This window comes from Neolamprologus brichardi, chromosome 20 (genome assembly GCF_056152115.1).
Source record: "Neolamprologus brichardi isolate AB-2024 chromosome 20, ASM5615211v1, whole genome shotgun sequence".
Lineage (NCBI taxonomy): Eukaryota > Metazoa > Chordata > Actinopteri > Cichliformes > Cichlidae > Neolamprologus > Neolamprologus brichardi.
In genome coordinates, this window is record NC_142123.1 from 19,783,905 (window position 1) to 19,810,654 (window position 26,750).

The 26,750-nt window shown below is 44.9% G+C and overlaps 1 protein-coding gene across 4 annotated transcripts in view; it reads right to left on the minus strand.

Moving 5' to 3' along the window:
- The window catches only part of prkcz (protein kinase C, zeta), a 102,647-nt gene that overhangs the window by 22,082 nt on the left and 53,815 nt on the right, over positions 1-26,750 (minus strand). For all 4 annotated transcript variants that reach the window (XR_015717055.1, XM_087834475.1, XM_087834474.1 and 1 more), the window contains 9 exons: positions 17,715-17,846; positions 16,218-16,308; positions 15,236-15,288; positions 14,913-15,107; positions 11,375-11,472; positions 8,820-8,906; positions 6,027-6,162; positions 5,824-5,911; positions 5,276-5,395 (listed from right to left, as the gene is read on the minus strand). Coding sequence is in view for 3 of the 4 variants with exons in the window: in XM_087834475.1 (XP_087690601.1) it covers positions 5,276-5,395; positions 5,824-5,911; positions 6,027-6,162; positions 8,820-8,906; positions 11,375-11,472; positions 14,913-15,107; positions 15,236-15,288; positions 16,218-16,308; positions 17,715-17,846 (1,000 nt within the window). In the remaining variant the exon portion in view is untranslated. The remainder of the gene's footprint in view (positions 1-5,275; positions 5,396-5,823; positions 5,912-6,026; positions 6,163-8,819; positions 8,907-11,374; positions 11,473-14,912; positions 15,108-15,235; positions 15,289-16,217; positions 16,309-17,714; positions 17,847-26,750) is intronic.

Below are 26,750 nucleotides of genomic sequence, written 5' to 3' on the forward strand. Positions count from 1 at the left end.
ATTACAGAACTGACAGTAAAGTTGACCTTGAGATGTGCTGATGCTCTGAACTGCAGATCTGATGTGAGAAATGAAAGTTGTCCTGTTGTGCATCTATAAAATAAAGTCTTATTTATCTGATACTGCTGTGTGGTGCTGTGCCTTTGACCAGGTGATTAAAGTTGATGGTCAGCTGTAGTAGAAACAATCAGACAGGTAGTTTCAGGTGAGTCATGACACTTAGAGAGAGGAGAACTCCCAGTTGCTAGTGCTTAAAGGCTACTGGGAAAACTCATTACAATGCAATCATTATGCCAACGTTAATGACAAAACCTTGGCAAGAATAATGGGCCAGTTTCATTGGCCGCACATTCAGGGGTCGTTGTGAGCATCCTGACCTGAATGCCACTGCAGCCTTTACAGGTGGAGGGTCCATCTGAGCAAATTAGCATGGACCTGATTGGGCCATTTCACCAAAGTCAACATGGGTATCAGTGTGCAGAGCATTCAAAGCCAATAGTAGCACCTACCCACTGGCACCCTGCTGGCCAACAGCATCAACGGCACTCTTTAATCCAGGGATGGAAATGTCATTTCTGATGGCAGACGTGTTTGCTTTGGCAGGGTGCCCTGCCTGATGCAGCCCTCCATATTTATCGAGGCTTGGAAACGACACTAGGAGTAAACCAGCTCGTGGTCTCCCTGGAAACCACGGAGCTAAGACAAACAAAACATGTCAACAAAATCAAATAATCGCTGGTGCTGACCTTTTCATGATTTGTTGAATAACTAGAAAGAATTATAAATGTTACCAACAATAAACATTTCTGGTTTATGTCATTTTTTAAGAAGGAGGCCAATTACATGAAAAGGGAAAGACCATCTCTGAATCGAGGAGGGGGTCTAAGGGTACATCTGTCACCATCTTACAATGCTGTGACTGCAGCCATTCCCCAACTCTGTGTGAATGGGACTCATGGACATTGATCAGTGGGTTTTGATCAATTTGGATATTAATTATCATAAACTGACCTCCCAGCCCATTGTTAATCAGTGGGCTGGTTTCAGTCATTGTGCAAATGTGCTGTTTATAAGGTTGGAAAGCTGCAGTCAGCTGAGACTGAAGAAGCCACCTGATGATGAGGAAATGTTTGTTCCACTGAGAACGTCCAGATGAACAGAATCAACCTTCTGGGAAAATGTTCAATTGCTCCCAGTAACATATCAGAGCCACAACAGAGAGATAATCAGTGTTGTTCACCTCATCTGTCAGTGCTCATAATGTTGTGCCTGATTGATCTCTGTCACTGTGTTTACATATTAATAATCTTTTAATCTTGGCAGCCGACCTGCTTCAAACATGGACGTGTTTACTGGTACTTGGTTTTGTTTTTTCAGACAGAAACTGTTGTTATATCATGAAGGTAAACTACATCATTTATCACTGTATGTGTGTGTATGTATATATATATATATATATATATATATGTATAGTTGCTATCCTGTTGGTATACACAGTTGTCTTTCTGAAGCCAGTCTTAAACCATGACGACTCCTTTCAGTGTAAAGGAGAAAGCCCAGTAAATTCTCTCTGTTGTCTGCGTTGGTTCAGCTGAAGAAATTTCAGATATTGCTACAAAACAGTGAGTTGAGACGGCTGATGAATGCCAGCTGGAGCCAAACTGACATGGGGGGTGGCTGCTATTGGCCAGTTTTAACAGACAGATAGTCTGCTGTATTAGCCCATTTTATTTTCACTTCAGCTTTAAAAGTAAAGAGCAAGCTTTACGTTACACGTCTCTGAGGTTTAGATTTAACCATTACATTCAGGTCTTGTACATGTTAGCTGTGAATACAGCCTTGTGGCTGATTCCTGAATCAAATGTTTCTGAGTGTCTATCTAAAGCTCCAGGGTTAGCATGAGGTGCACAGATACCCAGAGTAAGGCCTGGCTCAGTCTAGCTCGGCGGCATATGGCTGGGAGCTCCTATAGTGAAGGGTTGGTTTCCATTGGCAGGCATTGATCCAGGAACCTGCTGCTGTACTGGTAAGGCCGCCAGGAGGACGGTGACAGATGCTAGCTGTGGTGCCGCACTATCCTCCTTTGACACAATGTGTAGCATGGAGGAATTTCTGTCACAGAGGACAGTCTGGGTGGCTTCGTGCTATGTAAAGAGACCATATGGCTCGAGGAAACACATGCAAGTAGAAGTTCCTGAGGTTTCTCTATTATAAACATGCGATCACACCAAGGTTATTTTCTGCTGACTTCTACTTCTTCTACTTGTCACTGAGTTTAAGATCTGGGACACTGTAAAGATCGGCTAAAACTCCACCATGATGAAGCACTCTGCTCTGTCTGCATGTGAAGATTAATGACCAGACTGACTGTGGATCGCTTCATTACGCACCAAAGTCTAAGTTGTGCACAGTTCAGTAACAAGCAGTGGGTATCCTGAGTGCTGTCATTGTGTGTACTTCAGTTCTACTAATGAGCACTGCAAACATGCTGCAGGCCATGAAGAAGAGTGAAAGCAGCAGCGTGATGCTGAAAGTGTGAGCAGGTACCAGTGTGAGGAACAGGTTTACGATGTAGTGAGATATATACAGTGGGGCAAAAAAGTATTTAGTCAGCCACCGATTGTGCAAGTTCCCCCACTTAAAATGATGACAGAGGTCAGTAATTTGCACCAGAGGTACACTTCAACTGTGAGAGACAGAATGTGAAAAAAAAATCCATGAATTCACATGGTAGGATTTGTAAAGAATTTATTCGTAAATCAGGGTGGAAAATAAGTATTTGGTCACCTCAAACAAGGAAAATCCCTGGCTCTCACAGACCTGTAACGTCTTCTGTAAGAAGCTTTTCTGTCCCCCACTCGTTACCTGTATGAATGGCACCTGTTTGACCTCATCATCTGTATAAAAGACACCTGTCCACAGCCTCAACCAGTCAGACTCCAAACTCCGCCATGGCCAAGACCAAAGAGCTTTCGAAGGACACCAGGAAAAGAATTGTAGACCTGCACCAGACTGGGAAGAGTGAATCTACAATAGGCAAGCAGCTTGGTGTGAAAAAATCAACTGTGGGAGCAATCATCAGAAAATGGAAGACATACAAGACCACTGATAATCTCCCTCGATCTGGGGCTCCACGCAAGATCTCATCCCGTGGGGTCAAAATGATCATGAGAACGGTGAGCAAAGATCCCAGAACCACACAGGGGGACCTGGTGAATGACCTGCAGAGAGCTGGGACCAAAGTAACAAAGGTCACCATCAGTAACACACTACAACGGCAGGGAATCAAATCCCGCAGTGCCAGACGTGTTCCGCTGCTGAAGCCAGTGCATGTCCAGGCCCGTCTGAAGTTTGCCAGAGAGCACATGGATGATACAGCAGAGGATTGGGAGAATGTCATGTGGTCAGATGAAACCAAAGTAGAACTTTTTGGTATAAACTCAACTCGTCGTGTTTGGAGGAAGAAGAATACTGAGTTGCATCCCAAGAACACCATACCTACTGTGAAGCATGGGGGTGGAAACATCATGCTATGGGGCTGTTTTTCTGCCAAGGGGACAGGACGACTGATCCGTGTTAAGGACAGAATGAATGGGGCCAAGTATCGTGAGATTTTGAGCCAAAACCTCCTTCCATCAGTGAGAACTTTGAAGATGAAACGAGGCTGGGTCTTCCAACATGACAATGATCCAAAACACACCGCCCGGGCAACAAAGGAGTGGCTCCGTAAGAAGCATTTGAAAGTCCTGGAGTGGCCTAGCCAGTCTCCAGACCTCAACCCCATAGAAAATCTGTGGCGGGAGTTGAAAGTCCGTGTTGCTCGGCGACAGCCCCAAAACATCACTGCTCTTGAGAAGATCTGCATGGAGGAATGGGCCAAAATACCAGCTACTGTGTGTGCAAACCTGGTAAAGACCTATAGTAAATGTTTGACCTCTGTTATTGCCAACAAAGGTTATGTTACAAAGTATTGAGTTGTATTTTTGTTATTGACCAAATACTTATTTTCCACCCTGATTTACGAATAAATTCTTTACAAATCCTACCATGTGAATTCATGGATTTTTTTTTCACATTCTGTCTCTCACAGTTGAAGTGTACCTCTGGTGCAAATTACTGACCTCTGTCATCATTTTAAGCGGGGGAACTTGCACAATCGGTGGCTGACTAAATACTTTTTTGCCCCACTGTATATAACTTGTTGCTTTTTTAAAAGTACTCTGTCGGGAATGTGTGTTTGCTACAGCTTTACTGCACTGCTGGATGATGACACTGTGATGTATAGAAGGATGTCGCTCTCTGAATGCTAATCCTTTTGTTCCACTTGGAAAGGCTGAATTTCTGCATCCTTATCCTTATAGGAAGAGAAATGCAATCAGGTGTAAGCATCGGAGGGAAGTAACTAACACCTCTTTAAGAGATAAAAATCACAACCTGAAACACTGTAAATAAGATTATGATGGATGGAAGATTACTTTAACATGAATGCCAGTTTGAGCACAGCTTGATAGAAACATATAGATCTTCTTCCCCCAAACAGTTTCAGTTAGAAATGATTTAGAATGGAGTTTAACGGACGTCAAAACAAAAAGCTGCATATTTAGACTCAACAGTCAAACTGTAAATGACTGTGAGCAGCTACAGGAGGAAGCTCTCGTGTGCCCTGACTTTTACCAATGAACAGGATGTGCACCTTACTCATTTTCTTCTAACAGATGATGAAAGGCTTCAGATAAAACTGCACCCCCGCTCATTTTGTTTCATGACGCTTTAAAAGTAACCGCCGTCCATCAGATTTACACCTCCTGATTATGACACAGCGTGTCAGTAAACATGCTCATGAACCTCTACAGTAGCCTCAGTGTGATTGCACACGTTGTGTAAGGGGCGTGGTCTCCGGCCTGCGTCAGTGGAGGAAGCCACGGAGAGAGCCGGCTCCGGGCTACGACACAGCGGCGAACATAAGAGGAGAGCTGGAACCACAACAATGGCTCTCTGTGTGGGTCGTTCACACACATCAGTGCACGTGTTTGCAGCAGGGCATCAATCCTGTTCGTTTCACTATATTATAATATTCAAACTCACCCAGCCCTTTTTTATTTTGGAGACATTAGGTCGAAAGAATTCAAAAAGCCAAAGTGCAGATTAGATTTCCTCGACCTGTAAAAGCTCCCTGTAATCTGTAGACTGAGTCATTATTGATGATGATCAGTGATATCTCCTTAAACAACAGGCTTGAGTCTAACAGTCAGTATTGATCATTTGTCTGGCTCACCCTGAAAGAGGTACTCCTCTGTGTTCATGTCAGGATTGTCAGTGATGATGTCGAACGGGGACCTTCCAGCCATCATCTCAAACATCAGCACGCCCAAAGCCCACCAGTCCACGCTAAAGCCTGGGAGGAACATCACATCACATTCAGACTGGATGTGACATGTGATCAATAAGCTATAAACCAGGGGTGAGAACAGAGGTCAGGTCTCTGTGGTGTTTGGTACACTACATGGCTCTGCACATGTACAGACACACAACACGACATGCAGTGTGGACAGGCTGACACACGGCTAACGTTAGAAAGAGATTTAAAGACACACAGAAAATGTCACACATGCAGGAGTTACTGCTGTATCATATACATACATACATGTTTTTATGATGTTACTTAATAAGGTAGCACAGGAGCACATTTGGACCAATTAAACACATTCACATGTATAACATGAAATGTTGTTAGACAGCACATATTAGTTTGTAATTGTCTGTGAATGGCTTGATTTAGTAGGATTGTCAAAGTGTAACCCTTTACACTGCTCCTGTACTCACCATAGTCTTCTCCTCTCAGGATCTCAGGCGCTATGTAGTTTGGAGTGCCACAGAAAGTACTGGTGGTATCACCTGGTCTGATCCCCTCCTAAGAAGAAGAAGACAGCAGCGTTTGGAGAGATCAACAAGAGCGTGCCAGATTTTCCAGTCAATACTGACCTAATGCATTATTGATAATGCTACAGCTGCCCGCACTCTGTTACCTTGCACATGCCATAGTCTGTGAGCTTGATGTGTCCCTCGTGGTCCAAGAGCACGTTGTCCAGCTTCAGATCACGGTAGATGATGCCCTTTTCATGTAGGAAGTTCAAAGCGATGCAGATTTCAGCAGCATAGAATCTGTGACGAGATGAGAGGTGAACATTTCCACTCGCACATGATAACATGTTCAAATCCTTCCTGCACAGCTGCATGGATTTAGTGACAACGCAAATCGATGTTTACAGACCGTGACTAAGAGTGACTCGTCTCAATCGTTCAGAATCGTTCTCCAGCATCTGCTCGTGATGCTGTCGAGCGTTTGTGTTACATTTACAGAAGCTACCTGTGCTACAGCCATAAGAACAGCAGTGACTTAAGTGAACCACAGGGTTGGAGGGCGCATGTAAAACACTCTCCAAAGCCTGATAGCATCCACACATTTACTTAACGAAAATAAGAGACGCAGCAGGAAGGTTGTTAGATTTCTAACCTGTGTGTGTTTTGGGGCCAGGTCAATGCAAAACGATGACGGCCCTCAGTGCACTAATGCCTGCGGTGCTATATCTAACCTGACTGAATGACTGTTTCTCTTCCTGTTTCTGATTAGTTGTTGGGATTTTTATTGTTCTTCTTTTTTCTTATAATGTAGGAATTGTGAAGATTTGGCCTTGAAGACACAAACACTCATTAGTTTTGGTTGTTTTTTTTTTAAAACCTGAAGCACACCTGCCACCTGGTTCAGTGTATGCAAAACTTTAAAAAGCTGAAAGACCAACAAAAGTCCAGCAGGTTCAAATCTGTAGCAGGCAGTGTTCACCTCTGCAGAAATGTAAGACATGTCCTCCCAACAGCTGTGCACATCAGTGGGACTCAGCATCTGCTGCAGGACTCTTTGTTTGTCTTATAGAACTAATGAAAACTGTTTTTTATAGCTCTGGCTAAATGTTGGTGTCATGCTCCAAACAGAGCCTGCGACGGATAAGTACAGTTTACAGTTCCCAGAGAAGGACGTCCCCACGTGGCCTCTGTCCTCGTTCCCTGCATATAATTTACTCAGCTGCTGCCAGAGCGCTTAGAAAGCTAAAGAAGCCATCGATAACACCTCCAGCCGTGTTACAGTGGGCTTTGTAAACACTACTATTTACTACTGATAGCTGTCACTGGGTGAGAGGACACCCTGGACTGAGACGTAACTGAATTTGTGCGTCACATTTGCAAAGTGTGTGTGCGTTTCATGCAAAAGCAAAGCCACTGTGTAGTGGCCGTGTCTCCAGCTGTGTGTACATGAAGGCCCACTTCACAGGTGTAGTTTATTCCCTGTCAGACGGAGGTCTGTCAGTACCATCACTCCTCTCTGAGGCCACGGTTCCTAACAGGTCAGCATGTGTCAAAGCACCTGCAATACTCTGATACGCTTTGACTCCTGGGTCCACACAAAGTAACAGACATTAAAGAGACCATGTTCCTCGTGCCAAACATTTCTTCTTCTACTATGTCTATTGTTATGACAGCTAGTCTATAAAGTGTTTGTAGTTTGGGCCATCATTAGATGTACTTGGAGTGCTTCTTCGGTGAGTCAGTCAAATGTTTTCTCTCCATGTGTAGGTTGTGTGTATTCTGTCTCTAGGAGATAAGCCTTCATTAAACCTGACAAGCCTCTCGCTGTCTGCTGCTATAAATCTGTGAAACACTGAGGCAAAAGACTGCAGTGGAGAAGTCCCACGTCGCTCCCCCACATTTTCACGGTGACAGCCTCCATTGTACGCTGTTGTTTCTTTGTTGCCATCAGACTGATGGAAGCTATGGCCTATCAGCAGCACAATCCCCTGCCCACCAGCCCGCCTCCCCCACGGTGTGGGGGAATGTGGCAGGGCGCTCTCTCCAAGAGCGCTGCTCATGAATATGTACCATCATTATGAGTAATTAACATGCTGCTTTGCATATGTACAGCCACTGCCTCCACAATCCAGATTGCATGAGCTGATAGGGGTCCAACGGTGCCTCTGTAAATTACACAGCCTTTGATCCACTATTTATCAGAGACGCAGCTGGAGCGCCCCGCGAGTAGACAGCCACAATGAATTATGGGTGCTCATTATATTTTAAAAGGAGGGTAAAAGTGTTGAGACCTGTTAAAGCATCCTATGAAGCATATCTTCAAACATATGTGTTTAAAAGAAGACACACCCAGTATGAATGTGTAGACCATCGTGAAAACCGCTGATCTAGTGTGGTTCAGGCATGCAGCTGCTACCTGAGGGCTCTGACGTCTAATACTCACAACACTTTTGACAAAGACAGCTGAACATGAGTCTGCCTGCTCTGCACAGCCGTGACTTGAACCGGCCCAATGCTGCACGTACACATGGCTGTATCGTCAGAGCTGCCCTCACGAGTTCCTGCGTGTAAACTGAGGCTACGTGAAAATATAGGTTACGCTGTCCCTGAACTCGCTCCGCTCCAGGGATGCAGATACAATGGTTTGACCCTTCTGGAAGTCGTTTACCCCAAAATTGTTCACAATTATACAAATGGGTTTTCTGTGTCATGTCAGTGTAACCAAAATCAAGTGTACCCACTTCAGTGTCATCCTGCTATCACAGAGGCCTCATTTACCACCTCAGACTGAATCAGCTGCTGTTCAGTCTTCATTCAAACATGCGACCTGTTCATAATGCACATGTGGGAGTACACCTAAACACCATGTACCCTCTAAAGATTCTCACATTGTGGACAGGGACCATATTTTATGTGGATAATGCCTGGAAACAGCTGGCGTACATCTGGAGGTTTACCTTGCGTGCTCTTCCGGGAGCTTCCTTTGTCGTTGCATATGAAACATCAAATCCCCACCGTTCACATACTCGATCACTAGAAATAACCTGGAAACAGAGCGAGAACATTTATGAACAGACGTTACATCAAATACTCTTAATATGAACGTTATGCAAAAGTTTAAAAAGAGCATTTCTTGCTGGTCTTCATTATATCAAAAGAAAACATGCACCTTGACTCAAAAGCCCTGTTTGATGTTATTTAATCAATAAGAAAATATTATTGTATTATGATAGTATTAAGGTACTATTATGATAGTATTAAGGTACTATTGTGATAGTATTAAGGTACTATTGTGATAGTATTAAGCTAGTATTATCATAGTATTATGATAGTATTAAGGTAGTATTGTGATAGTATTGAGGTAGGATTGTGATAGTATTGAGGTAGTATTGTGATAGTATTATGATAGTATTAAGGTAGTATTAAGCTAGTATTGTGATAGTATTAAGCTAGTATTGTGATAGTATTATGATAGTATTGTGATAGTATTAAGCTAGTATTGTGATAGTGTTAAGCTAGTATTATCATAGTATTGTGATAGAATTAAGCTAGTATTGTGATAGTATTATGATAGTATTGTGATAGTATTATGATAGTATTGTGATAGTATTAAGCTAGTATTGTGATAGTGTTAAGCTAGTATTATCATAGTATTGTGATAGAATTAAGCTAGTATTGTGATAGAATTAAGCTAGTATTGTGATAGTATTATGATAGTATTGTGATAGTATTATGATAGTATTGTGATAGTATTACGGTAGTATTGTGATAGAATTAAGCTAGTATTATGATAGTATTAAGCTAGTATTAAGCTAGTATTACGGTAGTATTGTGATAGTATTAAGGTAGTATTGTGATAGTATTAAGATGCTGGAAATACGACGTGGGTGGATCCTGACATACACTTTTCACAAATGGGAGTCGAGCGATTGAAGCGACTGAAATGTGAGCCAAAAATAAGAGGGAGTAGAAAACACATTAGTGGGTTGCCTAGGCAACCGAAGCCTGGGCTATCCTCTGGTGACCAACCGTCGATTAAAGCAATGCACAACGAGTGAATCTCTTCATATGTGCACGCAGTTTAGAGGTGGGACACAAACGACCTGAGCAGTTCCACAGCATGTGCATGTTACATCGTAACCACGTGTTTCCAGCACTGTCTTTTCTTCCTCTTCCCCACTGAAAAATTCATGATGGAGAGTCACTGTTTTAAAAGAGTGGAGGAAATATAGTACAGCTGCAGGTGGTGCCTGGAGGGGTGTTGCTCCACATGTGACACTGCATGTTGTATGCATGTCTTTATCCTGTCTTCCTTCTCTCACCCCAACCAATCACAGCAGATGGCCCCGCCCCTCCCTGAGCCTGGTTCTGCCGGAGGTTTCCTCCTGTTAAAAGGGAGTTTTTCCTTCCCACTGTCGCCAAAGTGCTTGCTCATAGGAGGTCATATGGTTGTTGGGTTTTTCTCTGTATGTATTATTGTAGGATCTTCCTTACAATATAAAGCACCTTGAGGCGACTGTTGTTGTGATGTATAAATAAATTGAATGCATGAAAATGTCCTCATATAAATTTTGAACTTTTGGGGAAGTTGTCAGTGTTTATTACAAATCATAACAAAAACAATAGTAAAGTAAAAAAAAGTTCAGCTGTTTGATGTGACAGCTGTTGGTCACGTGATCCTTATGAAGGGCTGTTATGGGTGCAGCCCTGCTGGGTTCAGCACTGTTTGAGGAAAACAGTAAAGTCCTGAGTGTGAACTTTAGTCCTCACATCATGAACAGGTTTTAATAGATCTGCAGAACCATCGAATGGAGCACATTACAAACCTGAGCCGTGGTTATTTCCCAACTACAACAATGACCTCACTGTGAAAACACACCACAATGTCTAATCGCTTTCAATTCAGTTAATTTAGACACACAATGTAAACCTAGTGACACAAACTACAACTCATTTGAACTTTGACCTCGGTGCATGATGGAGCTCCGGGGCTGCCTTGAGCTGGACCCTGCACAGAGTTGAATCAGTGTCAGAGTGCAGCGGCATTGTTGCTGTGACACAACCCTAACGACACACAACATTGTGCTTTCTTACTAAACACTGAGGCCCAGAAAGCAGTTTGAAGACTTCACTACGCAAAGTTAAAAAAGGGAGGAGCTTCTGGAAAACTGTCAACCTGTCTTCAGATACGTGTGGAGCTACTCAGGAACAGCCTTCCTCTGTTTGTCAGGTCGCCTGAATCTGTGCTTTGTTTTAAACAACGGCTCAAAGCTCATTTTTATACTTCACAGCCGTGAGCCACAGTTTACAGCTAATGTGTGTATGTAGGAAGACGTACAACTAAATATGTGACTGTATGCTGGAACATATACTTTGGATCTGTGTGTTAATACGAAGTTAGACGTTAAGCTTACGTCAGCAGACTGAGGTAAGAACGGGCCATGGTCAAAGGAGTATTTAGTGAAAAGCACTGTACCCGACAGCGCTCACAGTGTCAGCTTTATCCTCTTACCGACTTTCTGTCTGGAAACAGGAGTGGAGGCCAACTAAGAAGGGATTGGTCGAGGCCTGCTCAAAAACATGCTTCTCTGTCTGCACCCAGTCAATATCCTGCAGAGATGAGACAGACACAGCATGAAAGACAGATAATGTGGGAACAATCGGTTTGTCAGTAGGTTTTCTCAGACAGATCGATGGAGATACATCAGGTCACTGGTGTCACTGGTTTGAACAGCCCTCACACACAGAATGGGAGATTAATGGAGTGCAAGCCATGAACTCAGGAAACAGAAGAGCTCTCTATTGTCCTTTAACACGATGGCAGGTTTAAGGCACTTGAACCACAGTGGCTTACATTCACTTCCCAAAGTCCATCTTTTATCTACAGTTTGTGATTTTGGACTAAAATACTGCCAATAGTAAGTGACGTTATTACAGGTATGCAATCTACAGTGTTTGCTGCAAAATTTTACATTATTTTGTGACATCAGCATCTCATCGTATCCAAGCTTTTATACTGAATCGCCTTTCTAAATCAGGTGTCACAAAATAACAGCTGAAAGCACTCCAACTCCCAGAAGTCCTTCAGAGTACCCAGGATGTCATGGATGATGCTCAGTGCTTCGCCTGCAGCGAGGACTCTGAATCTGGAGTTAAAGCATCATTAAACTGTGATCAGGTGTGTGTACACTGTGCCGTGATACAAAATTCCTTTTGGTCAAGTCATTACTGCATCCAGCCATTATTATTATTGTTATTATGCAAAATAAGTCATTGTAACACGTCTGACATTTCAGACTATTTGCCTCTCAGTGGAATCACCTTCCTGCTGTCCGTGGATTGTTGTTTGTACAGAAAGTGAAACTTTGTCATGGAATAAAACGTGTCCATGTGGGACAACGTGAGCTGGTCAGATCATGGACGATGCTGTATTATAGGACGCTGGTCCTCGGCCTATATGTTGAGCAATATTGCCATCTAGTGGACTTTCATCACACAACCACAGCACAGTCAGTAAGCTTTCTTTATTCAGGCCTATCTCACCTCCTTACCAATCTCTCTCTCTGTCTTTCTTTTAACATATGTTCCAGCTATGATGTTCTAGGACTACCTGATGACTTTTGAGGCAGAGAAGTCACAGAGTCTAAAGAATGTGATCAGAGTCTGTTAACATAAGCTAAGCTTTGAGTTATCAGACCAGCAAGCCAGACGAGTCGAGAGCAAGAAGTGAAATCAGAGTAACACAGAAAACAGAGCTGACTCAAAGTATTTCAAAGTCACTGAGTCTTATTGTATCCACAATCCACCCACAGAAGTCACGTGTTGTTTCTAAGGTTATGATCAGTCCTGGAGGACAGGGAGCTGTCAGTACTGCTAACGTACCATGCAGACAGACTCTGTGTCACAGACACTTTCAAAGAAAGCTGTAGGTGTGGGCATCACTCGTGGAAAATGAAAAGACACTTTGGCTCTTGTAATGCTTCTGTTTCTATGAATATAACATGTTTTTGCCTATGGAACATTATTTATGCAGACTTCATGTTCATCTGGTTATTCATCCCTGCAAAGAGGATGTTATACCTGGATTTCATCTGCTGCTTTCAGTCACCCACTCACTTCTTCCTCCTGAGCAGCTCTGTGCCACCTCCACTCCATATTTCCCCTTCTTTGTTCCATTCCCTTCCTTTAGCCAATCCTGATTCTCATATTTTCATACATCCCCACTGTTTCATCGTCACCCTTCACTTCCAACTTTTACCCTCCTCTCTCCTCTGAATATTGACCTGTTACATAGTCTAGTGCTCCTAAATCTCTCCAGAGCCCTGCTGTCTCCATGCAAGGTCAAAATAATGAAACAGACAGCGTGCAAAACCAGCTGCCCTCTGAGTATTAGAGAAAATATAAACAGAAGTATTGAAAATTCCCCACATTCTCGATGAAATGTGTCCTGCTATCCACCACTGGTCCAGTTCAACCCTACATGTAAGACAGAAAAAAGCAGTCCGTGGCTGGGATGTGCCAACATCACAGATCCTGACATCATCTGTGTATGTGGACTTCAGTGGAAATCACTGGGTGCTGAAGCTGCTGTTTACACACTTTTATACAAGAATTTACTAATGATTACCAAATCTGTTCCAAAGCATTTCAAAAGGAAAACAGCAACAGCTGTCTCCACGTAGGCTGACTTGTAGAGTTATATCCCCTCCTGAAGGCAAACATTACACACTCAGTCTTTGTGCTTAGAAATCTTTGAAACCTTCAGTGTTTGGAGTTTGTAGTTTCCTTCTCTTGTTTTTCTTTTACGCTTGCAGCTGTGGTGGTTAATGTTTTCAGTCAGTTGTTCTGGACTGTTACAACACAATGAAGATGGATGAAGTCTCCAGGTCTGAAAACTCACAGCAGTATAAATTCTGCATTCTCTCTAATGTCCAGCAGGGGGTACATTACCTGTTGTAAAACTAATAGTACAGAAGTCAGTGAGAAACACTAATTCTGATGTTTTCAATCACTAACTCAGTCTTCTGTATAACACACGGTGGTAAATTCAGGCCTCTCAGTGGGATGCTGCACAAGAAGCCTGTTGTTGTAAAGCATATATTTTATACAATATTTGATCCTCTACATAAACCTAGGATTCAGGCTCTCACAGACCAGCTGTGCGCCACATATAATACTCCTACTGTTTACAAAGCACACCTGTCCACAGAAACCCATTGGAAGACCAACAAATGTCAACCAATGTCAGCCTCCATAAGGCTGGAATGCAGCTGGATAGGGTAGTGGTAAGACTACACACCTTTGGAGCAGGAGTCGCAAGTTTGATTCTCACCCAGTATCCAGTAAGGGTCCTGGCTAGACCCCCGATGCTAAAAACCAGGCCTAAACTTGTTAATGATCTAAAGGCAGCTGGCACCACAGTCACCAAGAACACCACTGGTAACACAACACACTGCCATGAACTGAAGTCCTGCAGCAAAGTCACCCTTCAGAAGAAGGCACGTGTCATCTGACATTTGTCAGTAAAGATCTCAATGATTCAGAGAAAGCTCAGGAGAGAGTGCTGCGGACAGATGAAACAAAGAAATGAGGTTTTTGGCATCAACCCGCCCTGCAGTGTTTTGGAGGGAAGAGAAGTGCTGAGTATGAACCAAACAACACCAACCACACCCTCAAGCACACAGATGGAAACATTATGCTTTGAATGGAGCCGTGACCTCCTCTCCTCAGCCAGAACACTCAGGACGGGTCATGGATGGGTCTTCTACCAACAAAGAAGTGTCTAAAGGAAACGCGCACTAAGGTCATGTATTGGCTTAGCCCGATTCCAGACATTAATTCTTAATTAAAAACCTGTGGAGGGAGGTGAAGCTTCACGCTGCCAAGCGGCAGGATTTCGCGAGTTTCTATAGAGAGGAGTGTGCTAAAATCCCTCCTGACATGTGTGCAAACCTGGTGACCAGCTACAAGAAACCTATTACTGCTAATGAGTACTCATGTGGTTCTAGGGGTTTAAGTACTACAGTCAGAGTTTCTCCGGGTGTTCTCACCTCGTCATCATGGACCAGCTCCTTTTTCACCACCTTCATGGCGTACATCTGCTCGTTCTTCTTTAGCCGCACCAGCAGAACTTTGGCATAGCTGCCTCGTCCTATTACTCGAATCAGGTCAAAGTCAGCCAGCCCAAGAGCCAGTCCCTGGGATATCTTAATGCCATCGATGCCATCAACTACTGCTTTGATGTCCTACAGGGGCAGAGGTCAGAATAGCATCATCAGCATAGTTTATGTAGAAGAATGATCGCACAGTCATTTTCAAAGGGATGGGCAGCTTTTACATTATCAGCGTATTATCCTTAATGAGTCGGTCTTACCTCTGTCTCGTCTTCTGCTTTATTCACTGCGCAGTTGTGTGGTAAAAACGGTACTGCAAAACACAGATCCACACCAAACTATGACCATCTGGAGACTGTCGCAAATGCTTTCTTTCCCTCAACCAGCAGAGGGAGGCAGAGCACACAAAATAAAGACCCCTGTTCTTACCAAACTAGGCTAATCCACAAGGGGCCCCGGAGCATCTCATGGGCACAAGTTTACACATAAGCATCTCAGAGTTACATAAGTGATGACAGCGAATGAGAAGTGAAGAGACCAGGCCCACTGGTCCAAGCAGCCACTCTGGTACTCATTTCTTTGAGGACTCGTAAAATGACAGCGAGGGCCACTGAGGGCTCCTCAGTTATAAATTGTACAAGTAGCCGTCGTTTAAGGCAACACTAAAGAAACTGGTGTAGTGGTGCACATCTCTGTAGAGAACAGCACTCTACTTTATTTTTTATTCACTCTCAAATTTAAGTTTGTGTACTTTCAAAGAGATTTTGTCACCCTGTTTATCCACAGATATCACAGTTTACTCTGAGACAAACTCAAATGCATTCTTATGCTAAATATTTGTAGTCATTTCAAACAAAATTACACTATTATATTTTATTGTGACATATTTCTTAGGGCCCACCCAACGGTCAGTTCACCGCCTACGAAGGACCACAGAAGACATCAGAAAGTGTGAAAAGTGTTAAATGTCCTATGTGTTAGAGTCCAAACAGTCCAGGACATGAATGCAGTCAGACTGGGACATGTAGTCCACAGTTTCTAGACTTGCATGGACTGGGTTTGGATGCTGTGTCCAGGATCCTGTCACGCTCTCTGCTGACTTATGTCTCATAAAAATGTAGCAGAGTTCAGAATTTCCCTTTTTCATCTGGATGTCAAAGAAACCTGCACTCATACAACGATTAGCTTCTCGTTATAGCTTTCTTAGGTAACTCAGTGGCATATAAAAGAAATGCATCTTACTCCCATCTGTGTCCTCTGTGTCATCCAGTGGAAGGTCCACCTCGGCACTCTGGGCATCTGAAGGGGGCTTCTGTGATGGCATGACTGGATCCTGAAGAAACGATTTCAGATATTCACCTACATTTCTTTGCAACATGCCCTATCAGATATCCCGTCATGGCTGTGCAGTCCTGGACGAGTGGATGATGGCTCATGTTTACGCTCAGGATGAGGTCTGTATTTCAGCTCATGGGCAGAAATTTGCTGCTCTAATGAAGTGTGGGGGTTTCTCCAGGAAAGGGATTTAATCTTATCCAGGAAAAAAGGCAGTGAAGATAGCAGCACAGTCACGGAGCACATACTCCATTGACTGCATTGATTTTCTGCTCAGGATTTGGGTGACTGGGGTCAAAATTTTGGATCTTCCTGTTTGGCCAGACGCTCGCCTAGCGCTCTAATGGATTGACTACGTGGAGCACACTGGTCTGTGGTCACGCCGTCCTTGTTTTGTATCAGTTAGGATATCGCTATATTGCTGGTCTTTGAAGAAAGACTTGTTTGAAAGACTAGCTTGTTGTTTCCCAGCTGTTTCAAAACCATTTTAATTCCTTTTTATAAACTGCTTCACTGATAAGATAAGAAGGAAGACATAACTACTTGATCTTTGAATCTCATGTAAAGCAGCACACATACCAAACACAAGTACATTTTAAAGACATTTGTGACAAACTGTTCTGCTGTGTTTTGTTGTTGCTCCTGTGCAGATCCTGTGTGGTTCCACTTGATGCTGAGGCCCGAAAGGTGTTACTGTGAAGCAAGATTAGCACGGTATGCTGAGCCCAAAGCAAGAGGTTTCAGTTTCACTCACTTTATTTACACTGAGAGCTGACTGACTCAGAATGACACCGAGTAATGAATTAACCCTGAGAGAGTCAAACTTCAGTTTAACATATAGAGTTTGAGAGCTCTAAAATGTTAACCTGATACTTAAAACAACTACTTGTTACACTGTTTCCAGCGTTGGTCTGACACTGTGTTCACTCTGATGGGAAAGGAGATTGAATGTTCCCAAATAGTGCAATCTGATTGGTTGGGAGGGACTTTGATGCAGTAGCTGTTCAACAATCCCTGCCATGGCCTCCACCTTAATGTTTGACAACAGCTTGAGAACATAATTAGTCCCATCAGTAACACTGACTAGCTAACTTTTGCTCTACATCATTAGCCTACTGCTAACAAATTAAAGAGAGATTAAACAACAGGGCCAGTGTAGCAGCTGCTCTCTATCCACCTATGACCAAAGAAGGGTCAATCACTGAGTGCACCTAAGGTTAAACATTATTCTTTGCATGTCCACAGTTTACGCACACCCCTCACTGATATGAGTGTCATGGTAATTTGGGGCTTTTGATGGTTTCTTTGAACAGTTCTTTGGCCAGGGAGGGAAAGGCTTCCACAATGATCCATGCAGACAACAAGAGCCTCTGTGCAATTTAATGGGCATAATCACATACTCACCATAAGCCTTTGGCAGGTCTGAGGGATGAGTCTGTGACAGCGCTTATGGACCAGCAGTTTGCAGGTGATACACTTGTAGCCCTGACTGCCCAGCCCCCATATCCTGTCACTACAGTGGGCACAGTAGGCTTTCTGTAAGACAAAAACATGCACCCTTTTTTAGCAGAACATATATGTCAAAGTCAAACTTTGACATTACAGGACGGACAATGAGACTCTTCATCGTTTAAATGAGGAGTCTGATTTTCATAGTTAGCCTTTATGGCTGAATAGCACAAAACACAGCTGCAAACATCCACATTTGTAATCAGTATTTATTTTAATACAATTATTATCATGACAGAATAAATACACATCGTGCATTTATAACAGAGAAAGTCAAAAGACATTTTCAACAATAGAACTCTGTCTTCATAAACAACAAGACGGCGACTGTGCTGTCTGCTTGTTCACACTACAAATAAAATGTGACAGCAAACGTGCTCTAGTGTGAACCCTCAAAGCGGCCCGCATGCGCAAAAGAAGACATCACACACAACGCGCTCTGTTTACACCCAGACCAACAGTATTGTTTGACTGATGGCCCTTAATATAAAGACTTGTTTCGGACTTTCCGTTTCCCAATTTTGCTTTAAGTTATAAAGTTATTTTGTTATTTACATATGGCCTAATAATGATCATTATTGCTGTTTTAGAGAGGAGCGGTGCTTCAAAGGATCGTTGCAGATTTCTGTCAGAATCTGCAGATTATACAGTACAAATAAAATGTTCACGTTTCTCCAACGTTGTCTTCCCAACAGTTCATGGGAAGGAAGCGTTCACGATGTCTTATCGGGCGCTTCTCCGGCGCTGATAATTGGCATCTGTCTTGTGTCAGTGATGTAAAAGACGGATTTAATGGGACATGACCATTCAAATAGCCTCGCTTTCTAAAACATCAGATATGTATCGGATTCAGTCTTGGCAGCCGGGGGTCAGTCCGCCAGGGCCTCCGCTCCTGGCCGCCACCCGGCACACAATGCACCCGACCCCTATGGCGCCTCCTGCGGGTGGTGGGCCTGCGGGAGGATGGGCCCATGTCTCCTCTTCGGGCTGTGCCCGGCCGGGCCCCATGGCCTAAGGCCCGGCCACCAGACGCTCGCCCTCGGGCACCCTCCCCGGGCCTGGCTCCAGGGCGGGGCCCCGGTAACCCTATCCCGGGCAGGGTAAACTGTTCCCTCGGTGTTCTTTTCATTAGGGTCTTCGGTCGATCTACGTCCCTACCCTCACCTATGGCCACGAGCTGTGGGTAGTGACCGAAAGAACGAGATCGCGGATACAAGCGGCAGAAATGAGCTTCCTCCGAAGGGTGGCTGGCCTCTCCCTTAGAGATAGGGTGAGAAGTTCGGCCATCCGGGAGGGGCTCAGAGTAGAGCCGCTGCTGCTCCACATCGAAAGGAGCCAGCTGAGGTGGTTTGGGCATCTGACAAGGATGCCCCCTGGGCGCCTCCTGGGTGAGGTGTTCCAGGCATGTCCCACCGGGAGGAGGCCCCGGGGCAGACCCAGGACACGCTGGAGAGATTATATCTCTCGGCTGGCCTGGGAACGTCTTGGTGTTTCCCCGGATAAGCTGGAGGAGGTGGCTGGGGAGAGGGAGGTCTGGGCCTCTTTGCTTAGGCTGCTGCCCCCGCGACCCGGCCCCGGATAAAGCGGATGAAGATGGATGGATGGATGGATGGATGTATCGGATTCAGCACCACATACGAAAGCGACCCAGATCAGATTTGAAAATATCGAATTTGTGCCGTTCACACTGTCATACCATGATCGGATATGGGTCGCATAGGGTCAAAAATGTCAAATTTGATGCGCTTTCGCCTGCAGTGTGAACGTAGCCTTAGACATGTCATCACCGCCAACCCAGGAGGGTGATGACATCACACCTTTTTATGGCTGAGGCGTAAAAACTGCAGTTTGTGTTTATTCCTGTTTGTCTAATGTTAATATTTGTTTGATAATCTGAAACATGGAAGTGTGACAACATGCATCTAATACTAATGTTTCAAATGCTGCGTGTGTGAGTGTGTGAGAAAAAGGTGATTAACAATGGAAGAGAGACAGACCATCATAACACTTATAAATGTCGGTCTGTCCTACAGAGAAACTGCAAAGAAAGTCAAGGTGTCAGTGAGTACAGTTTCCTTCACCATCCAAAGGCTCAGAAACAAACTGTGACAGGAAGAGGTCTGCAGACCCAAAGACACGACTGAATCAGAGGACAAGTTTCTGAGAGTTAACAGCTGTGTGATAGGCGGCTGACAGGACAACAGCTTCAAGCAGCTTTACAGTGGTCGTAGTAAGAAAGTCTCAGTTTCAACTGTGAAGAGAAGACTTTGAGCTGCAGGTTTGACAGGATGAGTTGCAGCAAGAAAGCCAGACGTCAGAATAAGACAAAGAGGCTTTGTTTGTTCTGTGAAACGCCACCATTGGACTACTGAAGACTGGAAGAAGGTATTATGGACTGATGGATCACATTTGAAACCTTGTGTTCATCACACAGGATCTTTGTGGTCGAGTAGGTAAAGGATGGTTCCACAGTGTGTGGTATCAACTGTCAAGCATGGAGGAGGAAGTGTGATGGTCTGGGGCTGTTTGCTGGATCCAGGGTCAGTGACTTGTACAGAGTGAGAGGCTCCCTGAACCAAAACGCGTACCACAGCGTTGTGCAGCACCATGCAGGACCCTCTGGTATGAGCCTAGTTGGTCAGGGCTTCATCCTACAGCAACATAAAGACCCAAAACATAGATCCAAGCTGTGCCAGAACTACCTCAGGAACAAAGAACAAGGTGGTGAGCTTGAAAACATGGAGTGTCCAGCACAGTCTCCAGACTTAAACCCCATCGAGCTGGTTTGAACTGGACAGAAGAGTGAAAGCAAAGCAACCTACAAGGTCCACGTTTATGGGAACTTCTGCTACAGATATGGGAGAATATTTGATTTCTATTGTAGAAAGAAGCCACGGCTGTATTCAGCTGCTATATCTGCCAAAGGAGGCGACTCTGATGGGTCAAAGGTTAGAATACAGTTTGGTCTATAAACTGATTCCATGATTTCATTTTTAATTCCAATTACTTATTTGTGCTATGCTTTCATTTCAGAGTTCAATGAGACATTAAACTGCATCATTTTCAATAAAAAACTGGAAAATTTTGGGTTTTCTTAAACTTTTGAGCGGTAGTGTGTATACACATTACATTTCCAGAACGTGTTTAAAAGAAAACAGCATGTATACAGTGTGACATTCAGTCAAATCAACCACAGACACTACTTCATGCTGAAAATATGGTTTTGTAATGTTATTAATACGATAGATTTCTAACTGGACTGCACAACCTCAGCCTCACCCTTTATGTACGTGTCTCTAACTCAGACTCGTCCTTCCTCCTCGTGTCCTCGGCCAGGCCAAGGCTTATTGTAAGTTTACTCTGTTACATGACTTGGTGTGGAGTCCTTTCTGTGTAGTTGTACCAAAGCTGCTCGGTGTCTCTGGGGAGGCTGTCACCAAACCGTCTCCCTGGGAAGTGAACACTTGAGATGCAGAGTGTGTGCTCGGCTGTACTGACATCATTGTAAAGAACAAAGTCCCAGTCAGTACTCTATTACCATGGAAATGCTTCAGCAAAGACTTCAAGTCCTTTTCCTCTAACACTAAACAGAGTTAAAGCACAAACCTTCACCCACACCCAGCCTAACAGCGATGTCAATCTAAGCTTCGGGTTCTTTTTAGGATTTTTTTGGATGATACAAACACCAACATGAGAATAATCACAGGTGCACCTGTACGCTGACTGGATATCAGCCCTTGATTGACATCAGCATAAAAATACCAAAATAACTGACCCATATTTACACTGGTTAAATGATTAAATATTACATGGCCATGATGAGTGTACGTACACGTCTGTACATGATAATACACGCAGTCTCCTTGAGACAGAACAGTGAAACACTGTAAAACAGACTAAAGTTGCTCTAGTTTCTCTGGTGCATCAGAACGGCTCACCCCAAACGCTGTCCCTGACTTAGCTGGACCACATCTCACTGCTCTGAGCTGCTGCAGAGCACATACATGTGGCTGTACGGGGAACCCTGCAGTGTCAGGCTCCAGGACATTAGAGAACAGTAAGTGGTGTATTAGTGCACACCACTCTTCTCTAACATACTGACTCTGCAAACCACACCTTGGCCTCTGCCACTGTTTTTTTTTTTTTTTTGCCTGTCCCATTTGGTTCTTTAGCCGTCAGAATTGTTGTCTGAAGACCAACAAGGATACCCAATGGATTTATTTTGCCAAATGGATCATCATGGCATTGCCGTATTGGTCCATTTGATCGACCTTTGTTTTTATTATTTATTTTATTTTATTTTCAGTTGTTACAGACGGGACAGACATGAGTGAGGGATAGGAAAAGGAGAAAGAAAGAGGAAGGAAAAGAAAAACAGAAGGGGAGAGGGACAGTGAGAAAGGGGAAAAAAAAATATCTCCTGGATCACCTGTTGAGAGAAAAAGAATAGAAAACAAGCAAAAAAAAAAAACAAAACAACATACTAAACACAACACCATCGCATTAATCTAGCTAAGTGTAAACAGCAGTAAATACTAAATATTGAATGTTGTTGTGCAGCACGCAGGACAGACAGCGCACAATGTGCTTTGAAGTAGCAGCCAAGAAAGGTGTGATTTAAGTCTACGAACAGTGAACACCCGTGTGCACACCTGTGTGGATCGGCGTGCTTGTATTCAAATGGTTTCCCCATGTAATGGTCTGCAAGAGGATGTAGAGAGCCATAGCCCTGTCCCTCAGGGCATGAAGCAGGCATGGAGGAGATCCAGGCCCCAGACATCCAGAGGCCCCAGAGTGCAAGAGCCCAAGGAGGACCACCGGAGGGGCATCCGTGCAACCCTCATGGGAAGGGCTGAGGATCCCCAGACGAGGGGTCACCCAGTAGCCACCGGGCAGAAGCTAAAGGGGGCTGCACCGGCGTGCCCGCCAGCTCTGCCGGCAGCCAGCTGTGCCAGAGTGAACCGAGCCGCAGGCACAGAGGCCGGAGGCCCGAGGGCCCCCCGCGCCCCGGAAGAGGCCTGACCGAGCAACAGGCGCCAGGCCCCGACAAATAGCCACCGGGAGTGAGCTGGTACATACCTGAGCGCCCAGCCCCGGACACCAAGAACCACCAATGCACCGACCCCTGAGGGCATCAGTCACCGGCAGGGAGTGTGGTGAGGGGAGATAGGCCTCCACACTTGGAGGGCCTGGGAGTTCCCAGAGAGGTGGAGTCTAAGACCCGACCTGACATATAGACACAGACAAACAGGCACACACAGACACAGACATGCATTCCCACCCTCATGCACACATATACAAACACTCAGCACTCACCCAACGTAGGAATAAACGTAAATGGACATGTACACACAATCACACTCCCCAAACATACTCTATACCCCGGGTCCAGGTATCCTCGCCCCCAGAGGGGGAAACGGCACCCAGACCCAAGAGATGTTACCCTTCCCTCCGGGGTGGAGGCAAGCAGACCGCCCCAGGCTCCGCAGCAGCAGGGAGGCCAATCGGACAGCCAACATCTCCTCCCAGCCCCCCCACCCCGATGGCTAGTAGAGAACGGGGGTGTGTTAAGACCCCATACCCCCCCTGCGCCAGGGCTGAGCCGCCTCTGCCACTGTTAATGTGATGATCAACAATGTTCATGATGACCCATGTGTATTCTTGTCATCTACGTGGCAGCATGTGGTGTTTCCAAGACTCAGAGAGGTCACCAGCTTTTAAGAACACGTAATAAACCAGCCAGAATAAGCTGGGATAGAAACCAGCACAGGGGAGAAGCATCTCTCAGAGCTGTGCTTGTCACGTGGAGGTCCAAAGTCCTGCCTGCAGCTGCCTGCAGCTGCCTGCAGCCTGCAGGCAGCTGCCTGCAGCCTGCAGGCAGCTGCCTGCAGGCTTCCTGCTGCAGGCTTCCTCTTTAATCTGAAGCCTGCAGCTTCAGATTAAAGAGCAGAAGGCGCTTTATCGATTGATCCCAGCAGGCAGTGGTACAGATCGTGCGAGTGCCCGCACACTGACGGGTCCTAATATTGCTGAGAAATGATGTGCTGTCTGCTTTGCTTTTAAGAAAACTCATCAGCGCAAAATAAGTGATAACACCTGCACAGAATCAGGCCGTTACAACAGCAAAGCATCATTTACAACAGGGGTGTCGCACTCCAGGCCTTGAGGGCCGGTGTCCTGCAGGGTTTAGATCTCACCCTGGGTCAACACACCTAAATCAAATGATTAGTTCATTAGCAGGCTTCTGGAGAACTTCAAGACATGCTGAGGAATTCATTTAGCCATTTGAATCAGCTGTGTTGGATCAAGGACACATCTAAAACCTGCAGGACACCGGCCCTCGAGGCCTGGAGTTCGACACCTGTGATTTACAGAATATAATGTGCCCCAGAAACCACCATCCTTACTACTGTACTGAACTCCAGCATGGTACAGTTACAGGATGCCACGTGTGCAAACAGTCCAGTCAGAAAGTTTCATCACTACTAAACACTCCAAAACTGTTAGAGGTATTATAACAAAGAGGAAGTGATTGGGAATGACAGCAACTCAGCAACAGTGATATGGCACGTAAAACCACAGAGTGGGGTCCGAGGATGCAGAGGTCGTGACCTTCATGTTAGCTGAAGAACAGCTGAGCAGCTCCATCCAAGCCTTACACCACCGAGCTCAAAGCAAAGCCTCACATGCATTTCAGCTGGCAGAAGCACAGAGTAACAAATGGGAACTGGTCTGATTCTTACAAAACACTTTTCTACTCTCCCAGAGAGCTCAAAGCACCTCAATACAACATGCTACATTCCCCCATCCACTTCCTTCTATGGCTTTAAGTCCTTACTAACCCAAGAGAGACAGGACTCGAACCCCCAACCTCCGATCACTGTATGACCTGCTCTACCTCCTGAGCCACTTCTCCATCTGGCAATTCGATGGGTGAATATGAGTTTGACTGTTGCCATGAGAACGGTGCTTATCTGACTACATGTGCCAGGTTTTAGGTTTGGTGTAGGAGGTATTTTGGTGTGGGGTTGTGTGTCAGCAGTTTCCCTTAAAGAAATGCTTCAGCATACCAAGACATCTGGGACGACTTCATGTTTCCAACTTTGTGGGAACAGTTTGGGGATGGCCTCTAAGACTGCACACCAGTGCACAAAGCAGCTCCTGAGCTGACTGGCCTGCACAGAGTCCTGACCTCAACCCAAGATCTCATCCACCTTTGGGATGAATCAGAGCAGCGACTGCGAGACACTCGTGTGTGCTGTGCACAGATTCTGGAAGAATACTCAAAAATCCTATGAACACTCCTAAACTTCAACATTCCCAGATGAGATGAAACTGTTATAGCTGCCAAGGTTGGGCCACCATTGTATATGAAACCCTATGGATTAACAATGGGGTGTGACTCAAGTTCATATGCATGTGAAGGCAGATGAGTGAATACATGTGGCAAACCTGTGTCTGCCTGAAAATGGCTTTGTTTTAAGCCCAGTGCCCAACACCTGCAGGTCCTGTATATGGATGCTGTTCACTGAGGAGACAAAGGTCAACCATGAACCATGAACAACTCTCTGTCCCACTCCTCATTACGCCCTTTTCCCACTGATGTCACTGTGGGAAAAGACCAGGCTAGAAAGCTAAAGATACAATATAATATACTTCATCTGATTCGGATTACAGATCTGTAACCAGCAGTCACAAACATGCCCCTCTCATGTTTGAGCTAGCATGTTTTGTGGTTGCTTGTGTGGATTTTATTCCATGAGAGGACGCTGTCAGTCATCCTCCAACGCCGTCCTCATCACATGGGAAACAGGAGCTAAAGACTGCCCACGATGTCAGAGGGGAGAGAGCCAGAGAGCAGCTTTGCCTCTGCAACATCAGACGGAGAGGGAGGGACGCAGATGTAAAGAGAGAGAGTGAGAGAAAGGAGGAGAAATTTGGCCTACTTCTCCTCAGCTCTTATTTATATGCTAAGGACAACACAGTAACCAACCAGAATCCTGGGAGCTGGCATAGCAACAGTCACACAAGTCCCAGTCTGAGAGGCAGCTGCTTAACAATTCAGGCGCCTGCTGTTATGAATTCATGAAGGAAACAGCAGGAACATCTCCTGACTTGATGTACATTTCCTAACGTGCCCCAGTCTGTAAATCTAAATATCTATACACAACACTCCTTACATGCCACAGCTGCACAGTCTTTGTATGCTAAATTAGTTAAATGCCTGATTAATATGCACCACAAAGCTCATGAAGGTTCAGTAAAACTAGGAATGTGAAGCTGTGTGTCTCATTGCCTCGTGTGTTCAGCCTTTGGAAGCAATGACAAGCTGAGCTCACAGAACAGCTCTGGCTGATGCTTTCAATATGCTGTCCAATCAAACTGATTTACCACATGTGGAAAAGACTTGAGTGGTGACAAGCAGTGGGCAGCTGGTGAATACATGTGTGCAGCGTAATGTTTGGCTTCTAATAAAGGTTTAATCGTGTTACCTGTAAGAGCTGCGGAGTCACTGAAAGCATTTTAGATTAAAGCTGTGATAGAAGTAAACGTGACTTGGTGTAGTGTGGGTTCTGTATGTTCCCATCTTCACAGCTGTGTGGGTTCTCTGGGGGTACACCAGCTTCCTCTCGCAGTGAAAGACACACATGTCAGGTTAACTGGTCATTGTGACATTGGCTGTAGTGAAGAATGGGAGCACGGCTGCTGCTCGCCTACCTAAGGTGGAACCACCTCTGGTCCAGTGATGGGGGGAATGGATCGAGAGATTTGTGCCAGGAATCTGATGAAACCACCTGTACACTATCCCACCCACCTGATTGTGCCTCTCAGTCTACATCCTACCAGCTTTCATCTTACATCCTGGAATTCTGTCCTGGATAGTCTCTGGAAGACCTCTGCACCATATCCCCACTATCACCACCATGGAAA